This window comes from Cebidichthys violaceus, unplaced genomic scaffold, assembly GCF_023349555.1.
Source record: "Cebidichthys violaceus isolate CVI_PGR_0920_01 unplaced genomic scaffold, fCebVio1.0.p SCAF_19, whole genome shotgun sequence".
In the NCBI taxonomy this organism is placed as follows: domain Eukaryota; kingdom Metazoa; phylum Chordata; class Actinopteri; order Perciformes; family Stichaeidae; genus Cebidichthys; species Cebidichthys violaceus.
The window spans coordinates 12,670,247-12,694,387 of record NW_027176361.1 but is presented as its reverse complement, the minus strand read 5'-3'; the positions used below and the strand labels follow the sequence as shown (position 1 = coordinate 12,694,387).

Here is a 24,141-nt window from a genome sequence, read left to right as displayed (position 1 = left end):
ACGTCTGTAGTGCAATTACAAAAAGTCCATTTGTAATGCAAAATGATCGCTTGCCTTAATTCGAGCTGTGGTCTGTTTGATGTCATCCGACATGTCTTCAATTCGGTTCCCTTTCCTATAGAACAGATGTACACTGTGTTCTTTTATTAAACAAACTAACTTATAACTAACTTATGTTATTTATCTTAGTTACAGACGGCATGTCATGTCTGTCTCTACATGGTCGCACGTTTACAATTCTCCTCTGCTCTCTCATGGCAGAGTTCCCCCGATGTGCACACAGGCGCGCGCACACGCACACGCACACACACACACACACACACACACACACACACACACACACACACACACACAGGTGAGCACACTCCCAACAGTGGACAGAGAGCGCTCGATGGAAAATATGTCGCGTCAACCAGCAGAAAAGCAGACAACCATATCTGCGTTTTTTAAACGCTCCCATGTGGTGAAGATGGCAACACTCGCTCTCCTGCGAGTAGCAGCCAAAGGAGCTCTGCTGCTCCGGGTCCAAGTACAGAAAAGAGCCCAAGTGCTGCACGCCCCCCCACAAGCAGCTAAAGTCCAGTCACCACCTGATGACAGGTTGTGACCCAGCTTGGCTGTCAGAGGGGAAATATTCCCCCTGGCTGTACAAGACTGATCTTGGTGAGTAAATAAGTAAACAAATACATACATACATTACATACCTACATAAATAAATAAATACATATCAAGAGGCTCTGGAAACGTTCTTCCAGAAGCCCAGAAAGTCACTGCAGTGACAAAATTGTGGATAATTGTCATAAAAAGAAATGTTCCGATGTTTAGTTCAATGTACAGTTCAAATAATTGTTAACTTGTTGTATTGACTGTTGTCATTAAAAGAAACACATGATTCCTTTAAATTTAAACCTAGGGGAAACACGGCAGTATGCTCTGGAACTGGATTAAATTGTTTTTGAATCACTCTCCATCCTAAAATATGTCCCTGAAAATACATTTGATGACCTAAGCAAGTTGCCCTGAGGTGTTTACCTCCCAGCAGCAGGAGGACCATGAGGTCTGAGGCAGTCTTGAGCTGGGCGATGTCCTCCTCCCTCTCTCCGTCTACAGTCTGAGCCACCACCTCGAGGAGACACTCCACCAGGCCTGCCTCCACCAGCTGGAGCTTTATCACATCTGGCAGAGGGAAGCAGGAGGAGACATTGAGCGCAGGCCTCAGTGAGCAGTCTGAAACGCGCTGCAGTGGTGCATCATATATGCATCACATGATGCAGTGAGCACTCATGGGACTCATCACGACCCAGCGTACTATGCACAGCATGTGAAACACAAGTTGAACCAAATGTACAAAAAAAAAATGTGAATCAATGTGCATTCCTATCCACTACCATAATGCTAATAGAGATAGCATTGAGATTAAGAGTTGGTGGAGCTAATTCTCAGTCACATGCCATTAAACCACTGAAACAGAGGAGGGAGGAGATGAGGTTATTAAAGGAGCTCAAACGGTGGAAAAACCAAGTAGAACACATAATGGATATATAGCATTTATGTTTATGACGTCACCTCATCATCCACAAATCTGATGTTTTCGTCTGCTGCTATTTTTCGTCTCTTCTTTGAAGCGGTAGCTTTCGAGGACGTTTAGTTCTCATGCTTCGATTATGTCATGATTTATTGGCCAACTCTGTTCCCATTTCTCTTTGTCGCATTCTGCTTTCAAGATTGTTTCCCCGTTATCTCTGCGTTTCCATCCAGCTGTCTTCATGAGCACATTGAAAATAGGTTTGAGGGAAACACACCTGTAGTGTACTTGACTATTACCATTTTAAACTACGTTGTACTTCTACCCCACTTCATCTAACGGGAAAATACTTTTTACTTTTTACTGCACTAGTTGTATTTAACACTTTAAGTTACTTTTTAGATCAAGATTCTACTTACAACCATTTTATAATACCTAATGCATTGTAATAGGTTAAACTACCAAACTGTATGTGAAGCTCTGGAATGTTTGTCGGAGAAAAGGGGCTCTGAAATATTTTCACGATTTTCTACTTTTTATAAACCAAACGATTCATTTAAAAAATGATCTGCAGATGAATCGATAGCAAAGTCGCCGTTCTATTTTTTGTCTGCATGCACTTTTTTGTTTTTTGCAATTTTCCTTGGATGGAAGGACAATATAGTAAATTACTCAGAAATAAAGCAGTGAAAAGTAAAAACTATTGTAACATTTCTCACTATTACACTTCTATAATATATTCTATATATTAGCCCCGTCTTACCATCATGCTTAATTGTTGTCTCTCTAGAAATGTAATAAACAAGATTAAATGTGACAATGGAAGGAGAGGGAGAGTTTCTCTAGAGTACAGGAGGATGCTGCACACACACACACACACACACACACACACACACACACATACATACACACACACACACACACACACACACACACACACACACACACACACACACACACACACACACACACACACTTGAGAAAGAGCAGCTGAGCAAATGCAGAAGCAGTCTGCCATGACTGTGCAGATAGCAGCTAGTCTGGAAAGCATGACTCACACTGAGAAGATAATTCACTATAGAGTAGGAGGACATGAGAGAACACTGCAGTCTCTCACTATTTTATATGATATGGTATATTGTAGAACTAAATGATATTTTAAAAAAGATCAAAGAAATTGACACATTACCATTTTCTGCAAGTGGAGCCAGAACCTCAAAAATCATTTCCTTCTTCTCGTGCTCCGACTGCTTCTGGAAAAGACGCACCAGCTCCTCAGCAATATTGGTGGAGGCAAACTGCTCTTTGCTGGACTCTGAAGGGGAAGAGGGGAGAACCACAGGCATGTCATGGAGAAGAAGAGCTCCTCTACCCTACATGGACATCTTATGTGCGCTATATTACGGTTCAAACACAATTAGTCATCTGCTTTCACAGGCACTAAAAGGCTCAGGTCAGGGTGAATCTCAAATCCATGGGGATGGTGTCCTTTAACGATACTAGTCCTCTTATCGGTTCTTTTTGATTATATTGTGAGGAAAAAAGAAATTGAATTAAGAAAAGAATAAACATTGCTTTATTATTCTTGTATGTAAACAAAGTCTTTCTTGAGCAGCAATACAAAAAGTTCCAAAATCTTTAAAATACATTTGCAGCAAAACAATTAGCTAAGTGATTCGTTTTCATTGGTTATCCTGTTCTTCTGATCAAACTCGGTGATCAAACCGACTCAGTCGGTGTGTGTTTCAGAGTAAAGCACAAAGACAAAGAGAGAAGAGGTTTGAGCCGAGGACATCTCACTCTGGAACTTCTAAAATACCGACAGCAGAACCGCTAACTCCGGATCACATCAATACTACGGGTTTTACTCATTTAGAACCGGTTCCCCTTTAGAACAGAGTTTTAGGGAGCATCCCTATGCCTGAGTGAGCGTGTTTTCACCATGGTGAGCAGATTCGGGCAGAACAAAATGACATACAGTATATATAAACTGTTAATACTTAAATCTGTAGGTGTGTTTAGCTTGGCTAGACGGGTGTTTAGGTTTACTCACCAAGCTCAGCCAAATTCCCAAAGGCAATTAGACACATTTCTGTCAGGGCTGTGTTGTGGGAATGGATGCCTAGCAGCTTCACCAGAGTGGGAATCACCCCCATATTGATCAGCTGAGCTTGTAAGGAATCTGCAAAAAAAAGAAAGATGCAGAAAGACAGACAGTCGATCTGTTGTTCTAAACATGATGTCGAGCTGAGGAGGTCAAGAGGAAGGTGTGAGACATTAAGAGTTTCGCTTGACAGCTGATTTGCTATACTTTAATAAACAGTAACTATTTGTATAAATCGGATATTAAACAATGATATTCAAAAACGTGAGCACTTTTGAGAGGAATAACACTCTTCCTCTTAAAATGAAAAAGATGAATTAATAACCAACAAAACCTTTGGCAAATGCAATACACTAAATGGTTTTGCTGCTCCAGCCTTAAGACCGGGTCACAACAGGATGTGTTGCAAGCAGGAAAATAAGTTTGTTCAAAATATGGATTTGTACAATCGACTCCTATCTCATAACTGTCGGCAGACCATTCCTCTTATGTGGAAAAGTTGAATATACAACGGAGGATAAATAAAAGTGAATGGTGACATGTGGCTAACAGATTTAAACTGGGAACTGACAACGTAATGAAGTCACCGAAACGCCATTCCTCCCTTAGAGGGGCTAGATTAAAATTCAGAGCATATCTATGATTGAGGGATTGCCTCCACATGGCTGTCAACATCGCGCCGTTTGAGCCGGCGGATAGAAGTCAGCAGCGCTAACAGTGCAAACAACTGCAAAAGTGCTGACAGAGCCAACAGTGTAAACCTGAGGTGAGCCAGAGGGTGGGCGCTACGCTTCCGTGATGCTGCCGTGGGTCAGCGGTAACCGCCTGAAGTGCTGAGAGACGTAAACAAAGCCTAGAGAAGCTGGGATTACAGCACACGCTGAGGGAGACTGACTTCATTCGCTGCTCAGATAGATTACTCCTATACATAATAGTTACTTGCTGATATGTTCAGATAAGACAAGTTACACTTTATTGTCCTGCAGGGAAATTAGTCTTGGGCTTCAATTATCAATGCTTTGAATTTCAAATTTAGTAGCACCTTTAAGTACATTATTTATACATTTTTGACGTGTCAGATCAATCACAACTACCTTTAAACCCTTGAACTACTGTTTAACGCAGGTTTGTATGTGAAACCTGCATTAAAGACTAGTTGGCCTTTACACACCACAGGAAGTGGACATGCATTTGCCATTTGATGGCAAAAAGTGGTAGAGCTATCAAACGTGCCTGGCGAGCAAAAAGAAAGGCTTTAGATTTAGTTACAAACCAGAGAGAATAAATCAATGGTGGAGGAAGACAAGAGTGGGAAGATGAGCAGAACAGATGAGAGAAGAAACAAGTCCAGTTAAAGTCTCGAGAGCAATAGTCAAAAAGATCTTTTCACAGCCTTGAATGTTAATCAGGATGTGAACAGGACAAGCTAAACCTTAACTTCATGTAAAAGTAAGAAGTTAAACAGCCACTTAAACAGATGTGCTACATGTGTTGTTTGAACATCAATCATCAGAGACGGACATTAAAGTTACTATAATCCCACCGCTGTGGTGTATTTCTACTGAGTGCTACAACGGTTTCCTGTTTGATGAGCCTTGAGGTAATGAATATACCGTTGGGTTTCACAAGCGCACTTGACTTGAGTGACAACCAAAACAGGGGGATGGGCAGGAAGCATGAGCATTCTGGGAAATGATGCCAGTACGCAATAGAACTGGTGTGACCCAGAAGCCGTTTGATTTTGGAATATGTAAAAACCTGATTGATAATTAGTATTTGTGTATCGAGGTCATATATTTGCTCTCATATAGAATCATCAGTATGAGCTTATATGTCTGGTGTTGAGTAACAAGACATTGCAGTACAGAAGAGAAACAGTGTCGCCATTACATAGTTACTAGCGTGCACTGACAAGTAAATGTCCCGCCTAGTACATGATCAGAGTCCTTTAAAAAAACTAATTCAAGGGATTATATTTTGAAATGTGTTATTGTTTAAGGTGCTAAATTCCGAATTCAGTGCACATCTATGACTGAGGGCCTCCAAATGGCCCTCAAAATGGTGATGGCTGAGCTGGCAGCTAGAAGCTAACAGTGCTAGAGGTGCTAACAGCGAACACCTGCAGAGCCTTCATGCACAACATGCAGGCCATGATTATGTCATTATCTTGCGCGCACCTCGAGCCGGCTTCGTTGCGGAAACTATGAAAGCGTCTTACAGTGTTTAACTGATGGCAGACCAGAGGGTCACATAAGTGATCAGTCACATAATGAATGTTATTAGCTGTAACCGCAAACCGTGAACAAATTTACATAGAAAATAGTTGTTTGCTGCTATATTAATGCTATAAATTAATGTAGCACCTTTTAAATAAATATTGACCAATATATGTTTTAAACACTGCAATATCTATAGCAGCAAGCATTGGTCTTGCTCTACAAGAATCAAATAAACATGTTTTACTGATTACGTTGATATGTTGTTAATAGTGGGGAGTTGTCTCAACATTAGCTAGATATGAAGAGTCAGATAGATGCTGAAAGATGCTTAAAGATGCTGAAAGATGCTGAAAGCCACAACAACTCCCATTCATTGTTAGTGCAACACCAAACCTTGCATACCCCAGCCAAACAGATTCAATTATTGTCGAGTGCCAAAAGACGCTTGGCAGGAGGTCTGATCCGTCAGATCATATACTTGCTCCGGTCAACAAGCCTTGTTGGCAAAAAGACACAAACTGTAGCATAGTCCAGAAAGATGTAAGCAGAGATACAGTGGAAGGGAAATTCACCTTTCTCATGTAAAGTCATAGTAAATATCACAGTAAGCCCATAGAAAGTAATGCAGATACTTAATGAAGATAGAGACATATGGTAGAGAGAACATACTATGTAAACTGCAGGATAAACTGCAACCTTATTAAGCATGGGAACATAAAATCTGGGTCAAAATTACTTCAATCTATACTCAAAAACCTAAAAAAATACATAAAAACTGTGGTTGTTTTTGTTGAAAATGTGTACGAAGCTAAATAGATGAGGTGTACCTTTACTTTCAACTCAATTGTGGTATTTCTAAAACATTTTACACAAGTTGCCCGACAGGTTCATTAAAAGGTCCTGCAACTACAAGGAATAGGTCAGATCAAAGAACGAGATAAGGAGTGTCAATTTAGCGTTTGTGTAAGTACAGAGCAGGAGTTAGCACGTGTTTAGCCTAGCTTAGCATAAAGACAGGAAGCAGGGTAAACAGCTAGCCTAACTCTGTCCAAAGATTAATAATTCACCTACCACCAATTATAAAGCTTGCTAATCAACAAAACAATCTCATTTGTTTTAACTGCTCACGATCAGAACAAGACTAATACTCTACAGTCGTACAAGTGGCTCTATGAGGTCGTATTTGGGCACAACAGGGCTTTGAGCTAAATGCTAACATCATCTTTAAAGTGACAATGCTAACATGTTGATGTTTAACACATGTTTGCTATGGACGCCACCATAGTTTAGCATGATAACATTAGCTAATTAGGCAATCCATCCAATAGTGATAGCTTTATATAGAAATATTTCACCTCATGGCGGAGCTATATGGCAAGTCATTAGGATACATAATCTGGTAACCAGGAATGTCTGTAAAAAAATTGTGCCAGTCATCTATTAGTCTGCTGGTGGAGGTAGACCAAAAATCAGGGTGTCACCAGTCATTAGTCATGCTGTACACATCTATCTATTGCACTTCTGTCTATCCTGGAGAGGGATCTGTTGCGCTCTCTAAGGTCTCTTCCTTTCTTTCCTCCCTGTTAAAGGTTTTTTTGGGGGAGTTTTTCCCGTACCGATGTGAGGGTCCCGGGAGAGAGGATGTCACATCTGTACAGATGGTATATCCTGTGAGGAGCAGGAATGTCTGTAAAAACATTTGTGTCAGTCATCTATTAGTCTGCTGGTGGTGAACAGAATTCATCCTCTGGAGACCAGGAATGTCTGTATAACATTTAATGGCAATCAACTCTATAGTTGAAAAATGTCAGTCTGGACCAAAGCGGTGGACTAGTGTTGCCACCCCTAGAGTCGCATTGCTAGCATGGCTAAAAAGCTGGGAGAGGAACTAGCTAAGGATTATGTTCTACTTGCCGAGTCTATCTTTACAAAATAAACTTACTGGAGCAAAGAAGAGGGAGAAAAGGTACTGCTACTATGACAGCTGACTATCAGCAAATATTAATAACTGCAGATTACCTCAGAGATGGAGTTGGAAAAGCAACAGACAGCATGGTAGAAAAGATCAGGAGAGGGGTCAGTCCAAAACAGGAAAGCATAGAATGTTCAGTGCAACCATACCGTCTTATGACAAAAGAATGAGGCGACATCGTCTGTGTATAAGAAAGAGAACATCCGCTGATTAGTTGAGATTAGTTAACAGTTGTTTTTGGGGAAGATGGTCATTACCATTATCATTGCTATAGTTCATCAGCATGCCACAAAAGACAGTCAAGAGCTTCTCATTTTCCGGCTCAGTATTTTGGGAGAGGGATTTAATGTGTTCAGCTACTATCTGAGCCCCTCCTGCCAGGTCAACTGCACTCCTGCCCTCATCTGCAAAACAAAGAGGCCAGGACACAAATCAACCACAACGAAAAAGTAAAGAAAAATAACCACAACCTGAAAATACACATATGAAAGCAATGTTAAGTAAGCAGTACAAAATATACAAATGAATGCAAACTAAGGATAGTAGACATTCAAAATATTTGTGTGGCAATATAAGCAGAAGCAGTTTACTAATTAAGATTGTATTGCTGCCAAGAATTAAAAATCAACACAATCCACAAATGCAGAATTATAGAACTGCAATCTTAAAAAAAGAAAAGCTTGAATAAACGATGGCTCTGTCCATTCCCAGATCTTACTCCTTTGAAGGCCAGTACACTTCACCTTTATATATTTAGATATCCATTACCAACAATTGTATTGCTGTTTTTCTTTCATTTCTTTAGAGAAACAGTAAATGCACTGTCTGTACACATGATCACTGTATTTAATAATAGTAACTAATACTACTAATAACTCAGAGACACAGTAATCATCACTGTACTTAATAATAGTAACTAATACTACTACTAACTCATAGACACAGTAATCATCACTGTACTTAATAATAGTAACTAATACTACTACTAACTCATAGAGACACAGTAATCATCACTGTACTTAATAATAGTAACTAATACTACTAATAACTCATAGAGACACAGTAATCATCACTGTAGGTGTTTTCTCTCTGTAGTCTGTTTCCTCTTTAATAAACTGTGTTCTGTTTATAAGCACAGAATGAGTTTATATATTTATGAATTATTTGTGTCGTGTATGTTTTTAAATTGTGATGTCACTATTAACTAACCCAGAATATGACTATAGTTCCTCTTGAACACTGGAATGAATGTTTTAGGCTCCATGTTTCAGGTTAAACTTAAATGATAAAACTCATCAAACCTCAGAATGATCAGCCTCACGTGACTGAATGAAATGATGATCAGTGATGTAAAAAGATCTCCGACTTTAATCGTTTCCATAATAAAAGGTATTGAGGGAAGCAGATCATGAAAAGACAAATCTTTCTAATAAATGAAGAAAGTTGTTTGTGGTTCTTTTGTTGTTCAGACTACAATGAACATCTATTAAAACCAGATGAATCAGAAAACATATCAAATATAAACTAAAGTTTAATCTGTGATCCGTCTTCACTCTGGTGTTAAAGTCCAGTCATCAGTCCGATCAGCTGCAGCGTCCAATCACATCACTGATGAACAATGAGGGGGCGTGTCCGCCGTTAAAACACTTCCTGGAAGCCTGTTCTCGTGCGTCCTCGCTCATGGCTCCTCGGAGATCTCTCCTCTCTCCTCACTCCTCACTCCTCACATCAGAAATAAGAGCTTTGGGACGGCCGTCAATATGGAGGAGCAGAACAACGTCCGGTTCAAGGAAGGAGAGAGGAAATGACAATTAAGAGACTTGGGATGTACCCCGTGTCAGGGTGTTGGTCGGGTAGAACCTCATTAGAAGCAATGTGGACTACTTCCTTGTCATGGAGGAGTGGATCCCTTCTTTACTCTAGACTGTATTTAAGAAGTGTATGTAGTCACAATGACGTCACATATTGGTTTGGGGACTGCAGTATGAAGCCTCGAGATCGGCATTTTGGTCATCGCCATCATGGATTTTCTTAAGAAGAGACACAAGAAGTTTTTAAGCAACCAAAAAGTTAAAAATGTATTTTCATGAAGTGAACAGATGCCGTGGTAGAGACCTGTCAATCACTGTGTAGCCCCACCCCTAAAGCATCCCCTGCTTTATGGTCTGTTTGACTCTAAATGGAGCATAATGTACTAAATGAACATCATGCTGTATTGAAGAAGACTGTAAACTAGAGATTGAGACCATAAACTCATGTTTACAATGTTTACTGAGGGAATAAATCAAGAGAGAAGTAGAGTCATTTTAGACTAGACTTCTATACAACCAGAGGAGTCGCCCCCTGATGGACATTATTCCATTACATTTTTTTTGTACAGCCCAATTTCACATATCAGAGGTTTTTACAATTCGTACAAAGTAGAATATCCTGTTTCCTTGGACCATCACATCGGATAAGGAAAAACTTCCCAAAAAAACAGGGGTTAAAAAGGAAGAAACCTTAGAGAGAGCAACTGAGGAGGGATCCTCTATTTGGATGAAAAGAAGTGCGATAGATGTCATGTGTACAGAATGAACAGCATGACAAAGAAAGAAGATTAGAAAGAATACGGGGCATGTCCACAACGGCTTCACTTTTTAGAACCGGAAGATGCCGCCTGCTTTACTCCAGCAAGAAACCCAGGGAAGTCATGGGAGTTTGCCGATCCGGACAGTTTGAGTGTGAAGCCAACACCGATAGTACTCTGCCAGAAAACAGTGTTCACTCCAGGTTAGGAACAAGTTGATGCCCCAAGTGAAGGACTTCAAGTATCCTGTGGTCCTGTTAATGAGTGAGGGTAAAATGGAGCGTGAGATCACTGGTTCTGGACCATCACGGTGAAGAGTGAGCTGAGCATGAAGGCAAAGCTCTAGATTCGCCTCACCTATGGTCGCGGGGTTGCGTCCGACAATTTTTGGAACTTACTGAAAGAGAACACCGGGCAATCACACAAATTCTCCCATCCCTTTTAATATGGACAATCAATGGGAACACTGCCTTCCCCATGTCTACGATTCATCACGTCCAGGCTACAAAGACATAGCTGGAGGAAGATCAGGGAGGCAGTGGGATGTAGTCAGGAGGCTATGAGAGTAGATCCGCTGCTCCTTCACATTGAAAGGGGTCCCTTCTGGTGGTCCGGAAATACTAAAGATGTACTGCAAAGGTGTGTCTGAATATAGCTGACAAAGATTAACTCTCTGTGTGTGTGTGTGTGTGTGTGTGTGTGTGTGTGTGTGTGTGTGTGTGTGTGTGTGTGTGTGTGTGTGTGTGTGTGTGTGTGTTCCTGCTGCCGCTCCCCTCCGGTCCAGAACCCCCTCCTTCACCATCGGTCCCTACTGTCTCACACGCGTGATCGTCTCATTACAGGATCAAACGTGACAATATCAAAATACATATTGTCGTGTTTTTAAATAAACATATAAGCACGTGAGAACAAACTGCTCTTAACTCAACTCTTTATTAGCAGAAGTCCACATGCAGGTACAGACTCCCCCCACGTTCCATGCTTCACCTACATTCCCCTGGGTCCTAAGTCCCTCCAGGTACAGCTTCTTACCACCCTCTATGTACCAACGTACATTTATAACAAATACCACACATATTAGAGTTGTTAAAGTTCTTTGTTTGGAATATGTATAATAAGCATATCATTTAGTTATCACTACTGAGAATTTAACATAAACAAACATAACATAGATAGGTTTGCAGTTTTCAAGGTGTATATTTCAAATTGCATCTATTACACATAATAAAAAAGTAAAATAAAGTTGTGAACACCGGCTGAATATCTATGATCACAATCATAATAACTGTATTTTAACTACAGTGTAAAGGAATACTGCTGTTAAAAACAACCTGATTTGTTTAAAGTGTTTGCAAACCAAATGTTATTGTACTTTTGTTCATATAGCAGTACTTTTAAACTAAAAGTGCGCAATACACTACTTTTGAATTCATTATTGAATTTTGCGCATAACATTGCATATATATATACGTATATATATATATATATATATATATGTATATATATATATATATATATATATATATATATATATATATATATATATATATATATATGTATATACATATATATATATATATATATATACGTATATACATATATACATATATATATATATATATACGTATATACATATATATATATACATATATATATATATATATATACACGTATATACATATATATATATACATATATATACGTATATACATATATACATATATATATATATACACATACATATATATATATATATATATATATATACACACATATATATATATATATATACATACATACATACATACATACATACATACATATATATATATACACGTATATATATATATATATATATATATATATACACGTATATATACATATATAATATATATATATATATATATATATATAAATAAAGTAGGAGCACAGATGAAGAACCCCTTTTCATCATGTTGAACTGCACGTGATTTCAGAAGATTTCTCTATTCTACTAAACCAGTGGTTCTCAACTGGTCTGGCTGCGGGACCCACCATCACCTCTTAATGATCAGCCAGGACCCAAATTTTCAACTTCTGAAATATATTTAATGAAAAGATGGAGCAGTTTGAACCGGAGCTGAAGATGTCCTCTGCAGTTGTAGTAGTAGTAGGAGCTCTCTGGTTAGTGTCAAATAGTGTCCATTTGACCCACTTTCGAGTGTCACTGTACTAAAGCAACTGAGGCAACTTCTCCCATAATAGAGTGTGTGTTTCTTTAAGGTAGCAGGCAGCTGCTTCTGCACACTCTCCCAGTGCATCTTTGATAAAAGCATGCCCCCCTACACTCAAACAAATGTCACATCCCCCCGGATTCCACAGATCGACAGCTTTTCAACAAGAGGACAAACTATGCAGCACGACTGACAGCTGTGATTAAAGCCTCTAAAGCGGGCTGTAAAATCAGGCTTAAGTCTGCTGCTCCTCCTGAGGTCACAACTCAAAGACTCTGCTGCTACACTCACTGATGGAGTCTCAGAGCAGAAATCTCAGAAAGTGCCACGTGTAGAATTTTCAAACACAAATCAGTAATATTATCATATAAACTATGATACTTTAGTTTATAGTTTGCTCATCACTAAACAAATAGTAACGTGGTTTTGATAACTTCAAAAACACAACAACCAAATGTTTGTTTGCATTGAGAAATATAGAGTGACCGTGGCTAAGTGGAGAGCAGGGCTGCCTTTCAATCAGAGGGTTGGCGGTTCGATCCCCGTTGTCAATGTGTCCTTGAGCAAGTCACTTAACCCCAAAATTGCTCCCGGTTTGAAGCCTTTTAGTTGCAAAGGAGCAGGTGCTAGGAAGGTTTAGAATGGGAGCTCATTATGTCGTTATAACATATAGATATGTTTGATGTGTGTCATATGAGTGTCTATTAGCAGCTACATGATGTCAATTTCAGTTTAAGAACAAAGCAAACACACTGAAATGTGAACGGAAGCATAGGTCACATTTGAACTGTATTTTAGTAAAGATTACTTTGAAATCTATATTTGCTGAAGGCAGTTGCAATGCATATGAAGTGGGCCTGTTGATTGAAAGTACAGTTAATCCTAATCTACATACATTTCTTCTGTCTGGACATAATAATCATCAGAACATCTGGCTCAGATTTGAAGGTGAATTACTAAATGCCAAACAAGGTTTAAGGTCATTCATAAAAAGTGCCACCATTCCACTCAGCAGGTAATATAGTCACGACCTCACAAACTAAGGGAGCAATGGATTATTATTGAAGTTATGCTGCGGTTTTTATGGTGTGGATTCCTATCAACTGATAAATCATACCAGATTTTTTAGACATATCAAAAAAATCTGTATTAGCCAAAACTAGAACAAACTCTATTCAACGTTCTAACGTATATAAAGTGATGTATGAATGGAATTCACTCCCTCAACAGGTTACTTCATGTTCAGAGTTCATGTTGTCATTATGACTGTCTGTCTTCTTATGTTGTCTGTGAGCTTATACTGTGTGTACAGGATGTGATTATCATGTCTTTCTAATCGTTAAGTTAATGTCCACTCTAAATAAACAAACATTTTGCTCCGATGTTAGTGGACCAACAACCGATCATTTCCATACAGAGTAAATGGGGTCTGGTTAACTAGAGCTGAACAGAACTAACCTGTATCTAGCCCTGTGTGTGGCTGAAACACATGCTTTCAAAAGCAGAATCACTTTTAGGACTTATTTTCTGTGTGGTGGTAATGACAAGGCTCATGAGGGATTCAGTGTTCCCCGTGCAAAGCAAACTCCTACTTACGGCTGTCATAACAGATGTTGCCGAGCGCTCGGCCAGTCTGCAGGAGAACCTCCTGGTTGGGGGAGTTTAACAGCTGAGTTAGAGGAGGGATGAGGCCGGCTTCCACGCAGGGACTCCGCATGAACTCTGAGAGAGGAGAGGAGTCGGGTCAGAATGAAACGGTCTCAAGTCAAACTGCTATATTACTCACATGTCTCCCAGAGCTTTACTCATAGTATCTGTAGTACATGTAGTGATCACATGATCAAGATATGCAGTGCCTTGAACAAATAAAGGTAAACTGGAAACATGAGGGGATGAGGAACACAAAGCATGAGAGGATAACTCCATGATTCACTGACAAAGAGACAGTTTAACATGTCCTGTATGTGAAATGGATTTCTCACTAGTCACCACACTGTGATCAGATATCCATTTGGGAAATCATGTTGCATCATCTGGCTTTGAGAGGGGATGAGACACGATTCTCTGCTTTGGTGGTCTTTGGTGCTAATTAATCGTGTTTTACATTCAAGCTTGCCTGGTGCGGCTTTAAACCATCGTGTCAGTTCAGACTGTCAGACTCATGGGGAGTTGTCTTTAGCCCACAGTCACTTGGCTTTCTCACAGACATTTCCGGAAGCTGTGACAGATAAATGCCAGCGGGTTGTTGCCAAGCTTGGCAAACTGCTGGGGAGCAGGCTAATCATTAGCTGCCGTCTCGCAAGCTGCTAAAAAGCCGTTCATTATCCTAACCTTTTCTCGCCCTTAATTCTATTCACGTCGGCTTCTTCCCACTTTAAAAGCTTCTCCTGTGCTCTCACAGAGGCTTTATGGATAACTGAAGCTCTGCCACGCTGCAGTTATGCAACGTCTGAGTCCTTACACAATAACCTCACAGTCTGTGACAGTTTAGCTCAGAAATGGCCTGTCAATCAAACATTACATTACATTACGGTCATTTAGCAGACGCTTTTATTCAAAGCGACTTACAATTCAGTATCTATCTACACACCGTAGACGCAGCTACGGGAGACATTTTGGGGTTAAGTGCCTTGCCCAAGACACATTGACATGAGACTAGCGGAGCAGGACCGACCTCTGATTGAAAGGCGGCCCTGCTCTCCACTTAGCCACGGTCACCCCATCAAACATGCTACTGTTTGAGTCTTCAAATATTTGAATCCATAGCAATGTTCTGGAAATATCCATGACTGACATGGTCCCCCCCCACAGTCTTCACCAGTAATGTATTCATGATGAAAAACCAAAAGGATGAGAGCTAGAGAAAGGGTCATCATTGAATACTGACCAATGGAGGAACAGAAAGCAGTGTTTCCCCATCCATTATATTAGGCCCCCCCCCTGATGGTCAAGTTCATTTTGTTTCATTTTATTTTCGCCAGATCACAACAGAAGTCATTTAAGGTTCCCTTTCCTTTAGAACAGGTCTACACCTCGTTCTTCTATGAAACAAACTAAATAGTCTTATGAGAGCACGCGTTGGAAAATATGTCGCGTCAACCAGCTGAAAAGCTGACAACAATATCTACGTATTTTAAACGGGCTGCAAGGAGACCATCTTGCAGCCTGCATGCGGATCTCGATAAATGGGCCAGACGGTTCTGACTTCCCATATCAAGAGGCTCTGGAAATGTTCTTCCAGAAGCCCAGAAAGGCCCAGTGCAGTGACAGAAGCGTCACACTTTGTGGATGACCGTCATAAAAAGAAATGTTTCGATGTTTAGTTCAATGTACAGTTAAAATACTTGTTAAGTTGTTGTATTGACTGCTGTCATTAAACCTAGAGGAAACACTGAGAGAGTCGGGATGTTCCTGGGTGGATGGGCTTGAAAACAGAACCTCACCATTTTTGGCCACCTCAGCTATGATGTTGGCTACTTTAGGGCTGCAGGAGGACTGGGGGCTTAGCAAGGTGGGGAGCAGGGGGAGAACGCCCATCTCCTGGATCTTCACACTGGCCTCGGTGTCTGCAGGAGAGATCAGGAGAAGAGTTAAAGGGATAGTTTGGGTATTTTAAAGTGTGGCTCACTGATTGGATGAGGTGCTTCTCCATAGTCAGTGTAGACGCTACAGTGGGCAGCAGCAAAATGTATTTGAGACACCTAAACAATTCCAGCGTGTACAATATACTTTCAATATTTTCCGCCGAGAACTGAACCAAAAGTCAACCTTAGCTATATTGTTTTTGTCTCGTGGCTTTTGAAGAGATCATGGATTAGTTTAACTTTCAGTTCCCCATCTGACGCAAGATAAAGCAGAGAAAATACTCTTTCTAAACATAGCAAACACGTAAACTCATGCTGATTTTTTGGGGGTATCTAAAAGAGGTTTTGCTGCTGCCTCCGTCCACAGCAGTACATTACATTGCTCTCATGTCTGTTTCCCACACTTCAAAACATCCAAACTATCTTTTCATGCATGCTTCTCAGAAACACGAGACATATCTGGTTCTAACTGAAGGTTTTTGCTGATGAAAATATCAGAATGTGACATTAAAGTGGCCGAATGAAATTTGTTCAACTGCCCGGGCCTGACTACCTAACTTATTATTATCATATTACATATTTATCTCATATTTTAAAAAGAAAATGAAAGCATTAAACATTCACTAAGAGTTCATGTACAACTTGCTCACTCTTACATTAACATAATACATCTTATTTAGTCAGACCGACACAAGATTTTGGAAGCCGATACAGAATTGAAATAAATCTGATAATATATTACCTATTCAGTTTTATTTTTATTGCAACAACAAAGAACAAACTTAAAATGTGACCAATCTAACTCTTTTTGATAATGTCAAAATGTTTTTTTTCATTGCTTTGATAAGCCAGCTATGTCATGGAGACACAGCTTCTATACTACTCGAATACGTCACAAAAGTCACAGGTTGGACGGCTGGGAGAGGGAATCACACGGACATTTACAGTAACAGTGATCTCGCAGGTTTATTGCATGACACGCTCTGCAAGACGGCTCTGATCAAATCTTGGTCGCATTCTGTTTCACACTGTAAAATAGCTCTCTTCATTAATGTCAGACTGTGCAATCAGAGCCTGAATAGCAGTGGTAGAATGTAATAACGATATGTAGAAGCAGATATCTGAAAGCTCTGGCCATCGTGGACGGGATGTCTGTCACTCGCTCAATAAATATTGGAAGAATTATCATGAAATCTGGTTCAGACATCGATGTCCCCCTCAGGATGGATTCTAAAAATCTACCCTTAGATTCTAAAATCTAAGGGGTAAATCAGATGATGTTTTTACCTACATTTGAATAACACAAACAATATGACAGGGATGTCCCTCGGTCCAGAGCGGGCAGACTTTCAGAGGCTTTTAAGGGAAACCTAGGCCACATCCACACCAATACACTTTCGGTTACAAATGGAGGTTTTAAAAAGATGACGATTTCCAACCATACTAGCATACCTGAAAACCAATATCACGTGACTATTCACGTTCACTGGGCATGCGGGGTGCCATTGTAAATAGGAAGTAGATTGGTTGCTTAGTTACAGAAAATAAGTGAAAGTATTAGTCTTTAATAATAAAAGGTAGGGCTTGATACTCAAGACTTCCTCTATAAACACTCATTGCTCTGCCGGTGGCTGAAGTCTCTATTGCACTGGAGAGCATTTATGCTTTTGTTCCTTAACAGTTTCTTTGTGGACTTCAATAGTTGTGCAGAACAAAACAAGCATTAATGAGGACAGGAAAGTTTTGTGTCATCGTCCTCCTCAAAGCGTGACTTCAGACGTCCGCTCCGTAGGGCTGATAACGCCGCTGGACACGCCTCTCACTGATCGCTCCAATAACAGCTGCTTCCTCCGCGTGTCGTGGAGACGGAGGTGTAAATCAGGCTCTACTTACTGTTGTTGGCGAGTGCTTTCAGCAGGCAGTCCAGACAGCTCTCCACGCTGTCAGTGGCGCTGTCTGTGGATGCAAGCTTCAGCTTCTCCAGGGCATCACTTAGGTTGTCTGAAAACAGAGACACTTAATGAACAAAGGCTGCGAGACAGAAAGCCATGAAGTCTGTCACTATGACCAGAGTCAGAGTGTGGCTGGGATTAAGGCTGCAAAACACATTTAGCTCTTGACCAGATACTTAAGCCTGGATTCATTTGTTTTCTGAAACATGGAGCAGCAGAAGCAACAGGGATGATAACAATTAATCGACGATTGAATAATCAGCCCCCCCCTCCAAAAAAGTGGTTTGCCTCCACCCTTTATGCACCACCCCTCTGGCAGCGCCCGTGCCTAAAGCAACCAGGCTTCCACTCAGCTCTTTCGGCCCGAGCTCAGCCAGACATTTCTCCGTTCTTGCTTGAGATGAACAGCACAGGTAGGCCACAAGTGTGTCCTTCGGTTTAATTAAAGCCTTTCGTTTTTAAGGTTTCTGTTATTCTACAGTATTGTTTGTATTGTTATTGAATAAAAACATCTTTCCCAAAAGGTTTGGTGTGTATTATGCATGTTTGTAATTCTGAGGGGTTCAAAAACAACAACGACTATCTGAATCCCAAAATTGAAAACCAAATACCTAGCCAGCGGACGACTGGTGGATTAGTGGAATACTCAGGTCCAGCCCTACTTCTTTTCTTCAACAAGAGCAAGTAGGCAGAAATGTGGACACATAGGCTCTATTCTCTTGTTGCAGTGTCACTTTAAGTTGTTTTTGAGTATCTTTCTTATTGAACTATATGTAAGCAGAGATTATTTTCATGAACATGCTTCACATGCAATATGAATCTATATATGTTCCACAGGTTGGAGAGCCTGTGTCAGAGAATATGCAATATGTTGCTGTGGAAAAAAAGCTTTGAAACAACTTGTAGGAAAAACTTATTTGTTATGTGTATTTTGGTCATAAATGTAGCAAAGTCTCTCGGAGCTATCGGCCACCTGTACATCTGTACAATGTACAAATTTTTTATATTTGTTCCATTAGTGATATTCAAATTTGCTGTATCAGAACAGGAACCAGACCAGAGACTGTATGAGTGGACGTAGACACCATGATGTCACATATTGGTTTGTGGAATGTTGATTTGAAGCCTTGAGTTCAGCAATTTGGCTGTCACCATCATGCAACTCTCAGAACGGACAAAGCCATGGTAGAGACATGTCAATCACTGTGTAGCCCCGCCCCTAAAGCATCCCCTGCTTTATGGTCTGTTTGACTCTAAATGGAGCATAATGTACTAAATGAACATCATGCTGTATTGAAGAAGACTGTAAACTAGAGATTGAGACCATAAACTCATGTTTACAAAGTTTACTGAGGGAATAAATCAAGAGAGAAGTAGAGTCATTTTAGACTAGACTTCTATACGACCAGAGGAGTCGCCCCCTGGTGGACACTAGAGAGAATGTTTTTGGCTTTAATTTTCAAAACCAGAGGTTACATTACATTACATTACAGTCATTTAGCAGACGCTTTTATCCAAAGCGACTTACAATAAGTGTATTCAACAAAGGTATTCAAGAGAACTACTAGTCACCAGAAGTCATAAGTGCATCTCCTTTTAGTATCTAAGAGCATGAAGCAGAGCAAAAGTACAGTGCAGAAACAAACTGATATGAATACAATAAGTGCAACAAACTGATATGAATACAATAAGTGCAACAAACTGATATGAATACAATAAGTGCTAATACAATAGAATAGAATAAGTGCTGAGTAGAAGGCTCAGGGTAGCACTTCCTGTAGAGGTGAGTCTTCAGCCTGATGAAAGATGGGCAGCGACTCTGCTGTCCTGACGTCAGTGGGGAGTTCACTCCACCACTGAGGGACCAGGACAGAGAACAGGGACCTCTGAGCGACGGGGAACCGATCGCCCCGAGGCAGCGGAGCGAGGTGGTCGGGCGGGGGTGTAGGGCTTGACCGTGGCCTGGAGATAGGAAGGAGCTGTTCCTTTCACTGCCCTGTATTCTAGCACCAGAGTCTTAGACTGGATTGAATTAAAGCTGAAAGTCTACACTTCAACCACATATTGACTGAATAGTTTCAAATCCATTGGGGTTGTGTAAATAAGCAAAATTAGAAAAGTTGTGTCACAGTCCAAATAATTATGGACCTGACTGTAGCTCGCGCGATGGCATGTGAGCTTTGAGCGTTGGTGTTTATGCCGATGCGTTACTCTGAAACGCTTGGGGCCGTACAAACAAACCAGTCGGTGCAGAAAGAGGAAGTTAACGGGTGTCACCGGAAGAACGGCAAAGACCACACATGGCTGCATGCTCTGCTGTAGAACCCCTCAAAGCCGAGGAAGACAGATGTAAATTCCTATCAATCCATGGACAATTTATTTTGCCTTCATACAATCCCTAACCCGTAAAGAAACAAATCAACTATTTGCAATAAATCTGTTATAATGACACTCAGGTTGAAAAGTTGAATATCTTGAAAACAATTTTATTCAGCTGGCAAAATAGTATTTATTCAAATACTGATTTTTAAGATCTCCAGTTGTTTAAGCATTTAAAAACAAATTGGCCGCCCTTTTTAAAAGACATGAGACATATTGCTGAAAAATGAATTATCATTATTTGCTTTTATCAGATCATGTATATGTGGCAGTTGTGTCCTCAGTTGTATTACAATGAACAAATGTAATGTTCTACAGACTTCTGTATTCAATAAAAAAAGGGGAAAAAAGCGTTGAACTTGTCCATCTTGAAATGAAAAGCTAAGCGTTGACACGATGACGACACATTGACCAGCCATATACTGGTCTTGTTCTCTTTACTCAATTAAGAGGACTACGAGTCATCAATCTACTACACCAGCAGCCATGTTAACCACGGATACTGAAGATGTATAATTGCAGCACGTCCATGACATCCTTCCTGTTATTCTTATTGATCAGTGAAATAAACAAATTACAGATTGTCTACTTCCTCATAACATCCTAAGTGCTTAATGCCAATAAAGCAAGTTCCTTTAATTCAGTATGTGTTATCTGAACTAGAGGGATGCTCATTCACTGGGTCTATAACGCTCTGCTTCTACGGTCTACATTCTCAGCAAAATCTGATTAGAACTGGCCTGTCGGGTTCGGTCCAGAACTTTAATTACTCTAGAGGCTGACACACTACTTTCTGGTCTATTTTATTGACCGTTAATAAAGAATACAATTCATTTGAATTATCTGAAATGCTAAGAAGTGTTGCAATAGCAGTGTGAACTGCTGTCCCAGCATTGTGCCAACAAACCAGGTAATGATAAGTTGCATAAGGATTGCAGACGCTGTTGCAGTGACCTGGTTGTTTCTGTCGGTTGCTTGTGCACTGCACAACCCACACATCCATCCTCCATGATAGATGCCTGATACCAAGTGACAACATGAGTGATCCAGCCTGGGATTAGGCCTTATGAAATACCTCACACACTGTCAAACAAATCATGCTCTATGTGCCACCCAGGGAGGCCACATGTGGGAACTGGTTATAAATGTGATGGATGGAGAGATAATATTAAGTGACTATACAGCATGTTTTTAAAGTCAATGTGTATTCAACCATTCAGAGATGTGACTACTACACTAGAAAAACATCAGTAATCAGAATGTCCATGATCAATAAGCAGTATAAGCAGTTCCATTCTAGAGAGCAGTGCAGTACAAACAGCAACACGAAGTGGGCTGCTGGATGCTATTGCATAACAGCTGTGGAGATGGAGGAGTGCCATCTACATCAGCAGCAGCAGCACTGCCATTTCAGGGGATTCACATTCATTTATTCATTCATTTGGCCACTGGGACCTTCGAGCCATCTCAGATCCCCGCTGAATAACAGCGAAGGCAAAGCGAATACATCATATTGTCAGAGCTGGCGTTGCCAAATGGAAAACCATCAGGACCACTGAGAGCGGATAGAGCACGGAGAGAGTCAGGGAAGCTACCCCACCCGAGGACCGAAGTACGCGCACGTATACATGATTTAGCTACAGTCAGCTTTTCATATGACTAACTACCATTAGAGTTAGGGAGCAGAAAGCTATAAGGTGAGATGGGATCACAGTGATATAACGACATTATTGCATGATACATACAAATCAACCATCAACCACACATGACTGCTTAAACGCGTTAAAATAATAACCATTTTAAGGTTTAACTAACGTTAAGTGGTAAGAACAGTGCTTGTGAGCTAACTCGGCTCAGAGTGCGCTGGTTGCTAGCGGTGTACTCACCCATCTCAGCAGGATGTTGCTTCGGAAAATAAACCGGGGTGTTCAGCTCTCCAGCTATAAACCGAGTCGTACTAGCCGGAGGCCCCGCTTTCCACACACTGGTTGTCCGTTAAACCGCCTTAAACTGGCGAAGTTAGCGGGTTGAGGTTAGCTAGCTAACTAGCCAGTTAGGTAGCAACAGCAGCCACCGGGCCGGTCGGGCAGTCGTGCTCAGATGGATGCTGCTGTACAGTGGCCTGTACACTGGGTGACTAGCAGGTTAACACATCAGACTTCCTCTCATATTCACACCAACAGTCAAGACCTGCTGGCTGGCGCTCCCCTGGACGACTGGCTCAATCTGACATGCCACAGTCGAGGATTTAGAGTACGATTTCCGGTTAGAGTCTTCAAAATAAAAGTATTTGAAGGTGTCATGTGGCACATCACCGGTAGATGGCAGCCTAAGACTTATCTAGAAGCCCAGGCCAGATCCTAACCAATGATTCGGATATTTACCATGGCTAAAGAACATAAAAAACGAAACCACTGTTTTGAAGAGTAACTTAACGCCAGGTTGAAAAGTAGTGTAGTTAGTAGTAGTAGTAATAGTAGTAGTAGTAGTACTGGTAGTAGTAGTAGTAGTAGTTTGTGTTCTTTTTGCAAACGTGCTGTGTTACACCTTGAACCACAAGCAACAGTGATGTCACCGTGTCCTGGAGTCCACCTGTACCTCACTGCAGCAAGGTGAAAGGTTAAACCACTGGAGGTCAGCAAAGACAAGATTCGTGTGAAGTCATTCTGTCAGTGTTACTGACGTGACCAAAAAGCCACGAGTTCAGTTTTAAATTGCAAATATCTCACTTTAGAAATAAACTCAAGTCAATAAAGAGTACAAGGTTTTATACATAGGCCAATATCACAAATGTTCCTCAGGGGGATTTACAATCTATACAGCATATGACACCCTCTGTCTTTAGACCCTTACTTCAGATAAAGATCAAACTGTCTCTGTCGAGCAGGGCCAATGACCGCCATCTCAGTTTTATCTGAAAATATCTGAAGACAAAGCAGCCCTCTAATTTAATAATGTGGGAATGATCATCCGCCTTTATAGGGTTGTATAGGCACATACAGCTTAGTATCATCAGCGTATCCTTTTGTTTTCTTTCTTTTTTAGCAACCTCCTGGGCAACTCCCAACTCTCAGAGTTTTAGCAGTTTGGTTGAATTTTTGCTGTTAGTTATAGTAGTAGTAGTAGTAGTAGTAGTAGTAGTAGTACAAGTAGTGGTGGTGTTGCATCACAACCCTTCAGATTTAACTTGTGACTCTTTTGGAGGGGCCGGACCCCTAGGTTGGGAACCACAAGACTAAACTTGCCGACTGTAAATCTAATTATTAAAACTAGCTCCACCTCATCAGCTACAACAGTAACGTGCTGACACATTTATACATCGGTATTCAAATTGTAATATATGATAATATATCAGTCACAGAGGCCGAATTTCTGCAAAGCAAGTACTTTTACTTTAAATACTTTAAGTCAATTCAGTTGATAATACTTCTGCACTTTTACTTACATAGGATTTTAAAAAGTAGGACTTTCGCTTGTTATTGATAATGTTACATTGTAGTTTGGTACTTTTGCTTAAGTGGAGGATCTGACTTCATCAACCAGGAGTTAGTGGATGACAAGAGAAACTTTCTCATCTGAGAGATGTGAGATCTTTGATCGGACAGAGAGGCTACCGTCGCCACG

The 24,141-nt window shown here is 40.5% G+C and overlaps 1 protein-coding gene across 2 annotated transcripts in view; it reads right to left on the bottom strand.

The window, feature by feature from the left end:
• Window positions 1-22,749, bottom strand: part of rap1gds1 (RAP1, GTP-GDP dissociation stimulator 1) — a 32,368-nt gene extending 9,619 nt beyond the window's left edge. The window contains exons 1-8 of one of the 2 annotated variants that reach the window (XM_068713726.1): window positions 22,404-22,749; window positions 18,080-18,187; window positions 16,046-16,168; window positions 14,199-14,324; window positions 8,078-8,224; window positions 3,579-3,707; window positions 2,715-2,840; window positions 1,033-1,176 (exon numbers count right to left, since the gene is read on the bottom strand). In XM_068713726.1, the coding sequence (XP_068569827.1) occupies window positions 1,033-1,176; window positions 2,715-2,840; window positions 3,579-3,707; window positions 8,078-8,224; window positions 14,199-14,324; window positions 16,046-16,168; window positions 18,080-18,187; window positions 22,404-22,407 (907 nt within the window). In that variant the 5' untranslated portion in view covers window positions 22,408-22,749. The remainder of the gene's footprint in view (window positions 1-1,032; window positions 1,177-2,714; window positions 2,841-3,578; window positions 3,708-8,077; window positions 8,225-14,198; window positions 14,325-16,045; window positions 16,169-18,079; window positions 18,188-22,403) is intronic. The other variant, XM_068713727.1, reaches the window with a different exon arrangement.
• Between the last annotated feature and the right edge of the window lie 1,392 nt (window positions 22,750-24,141).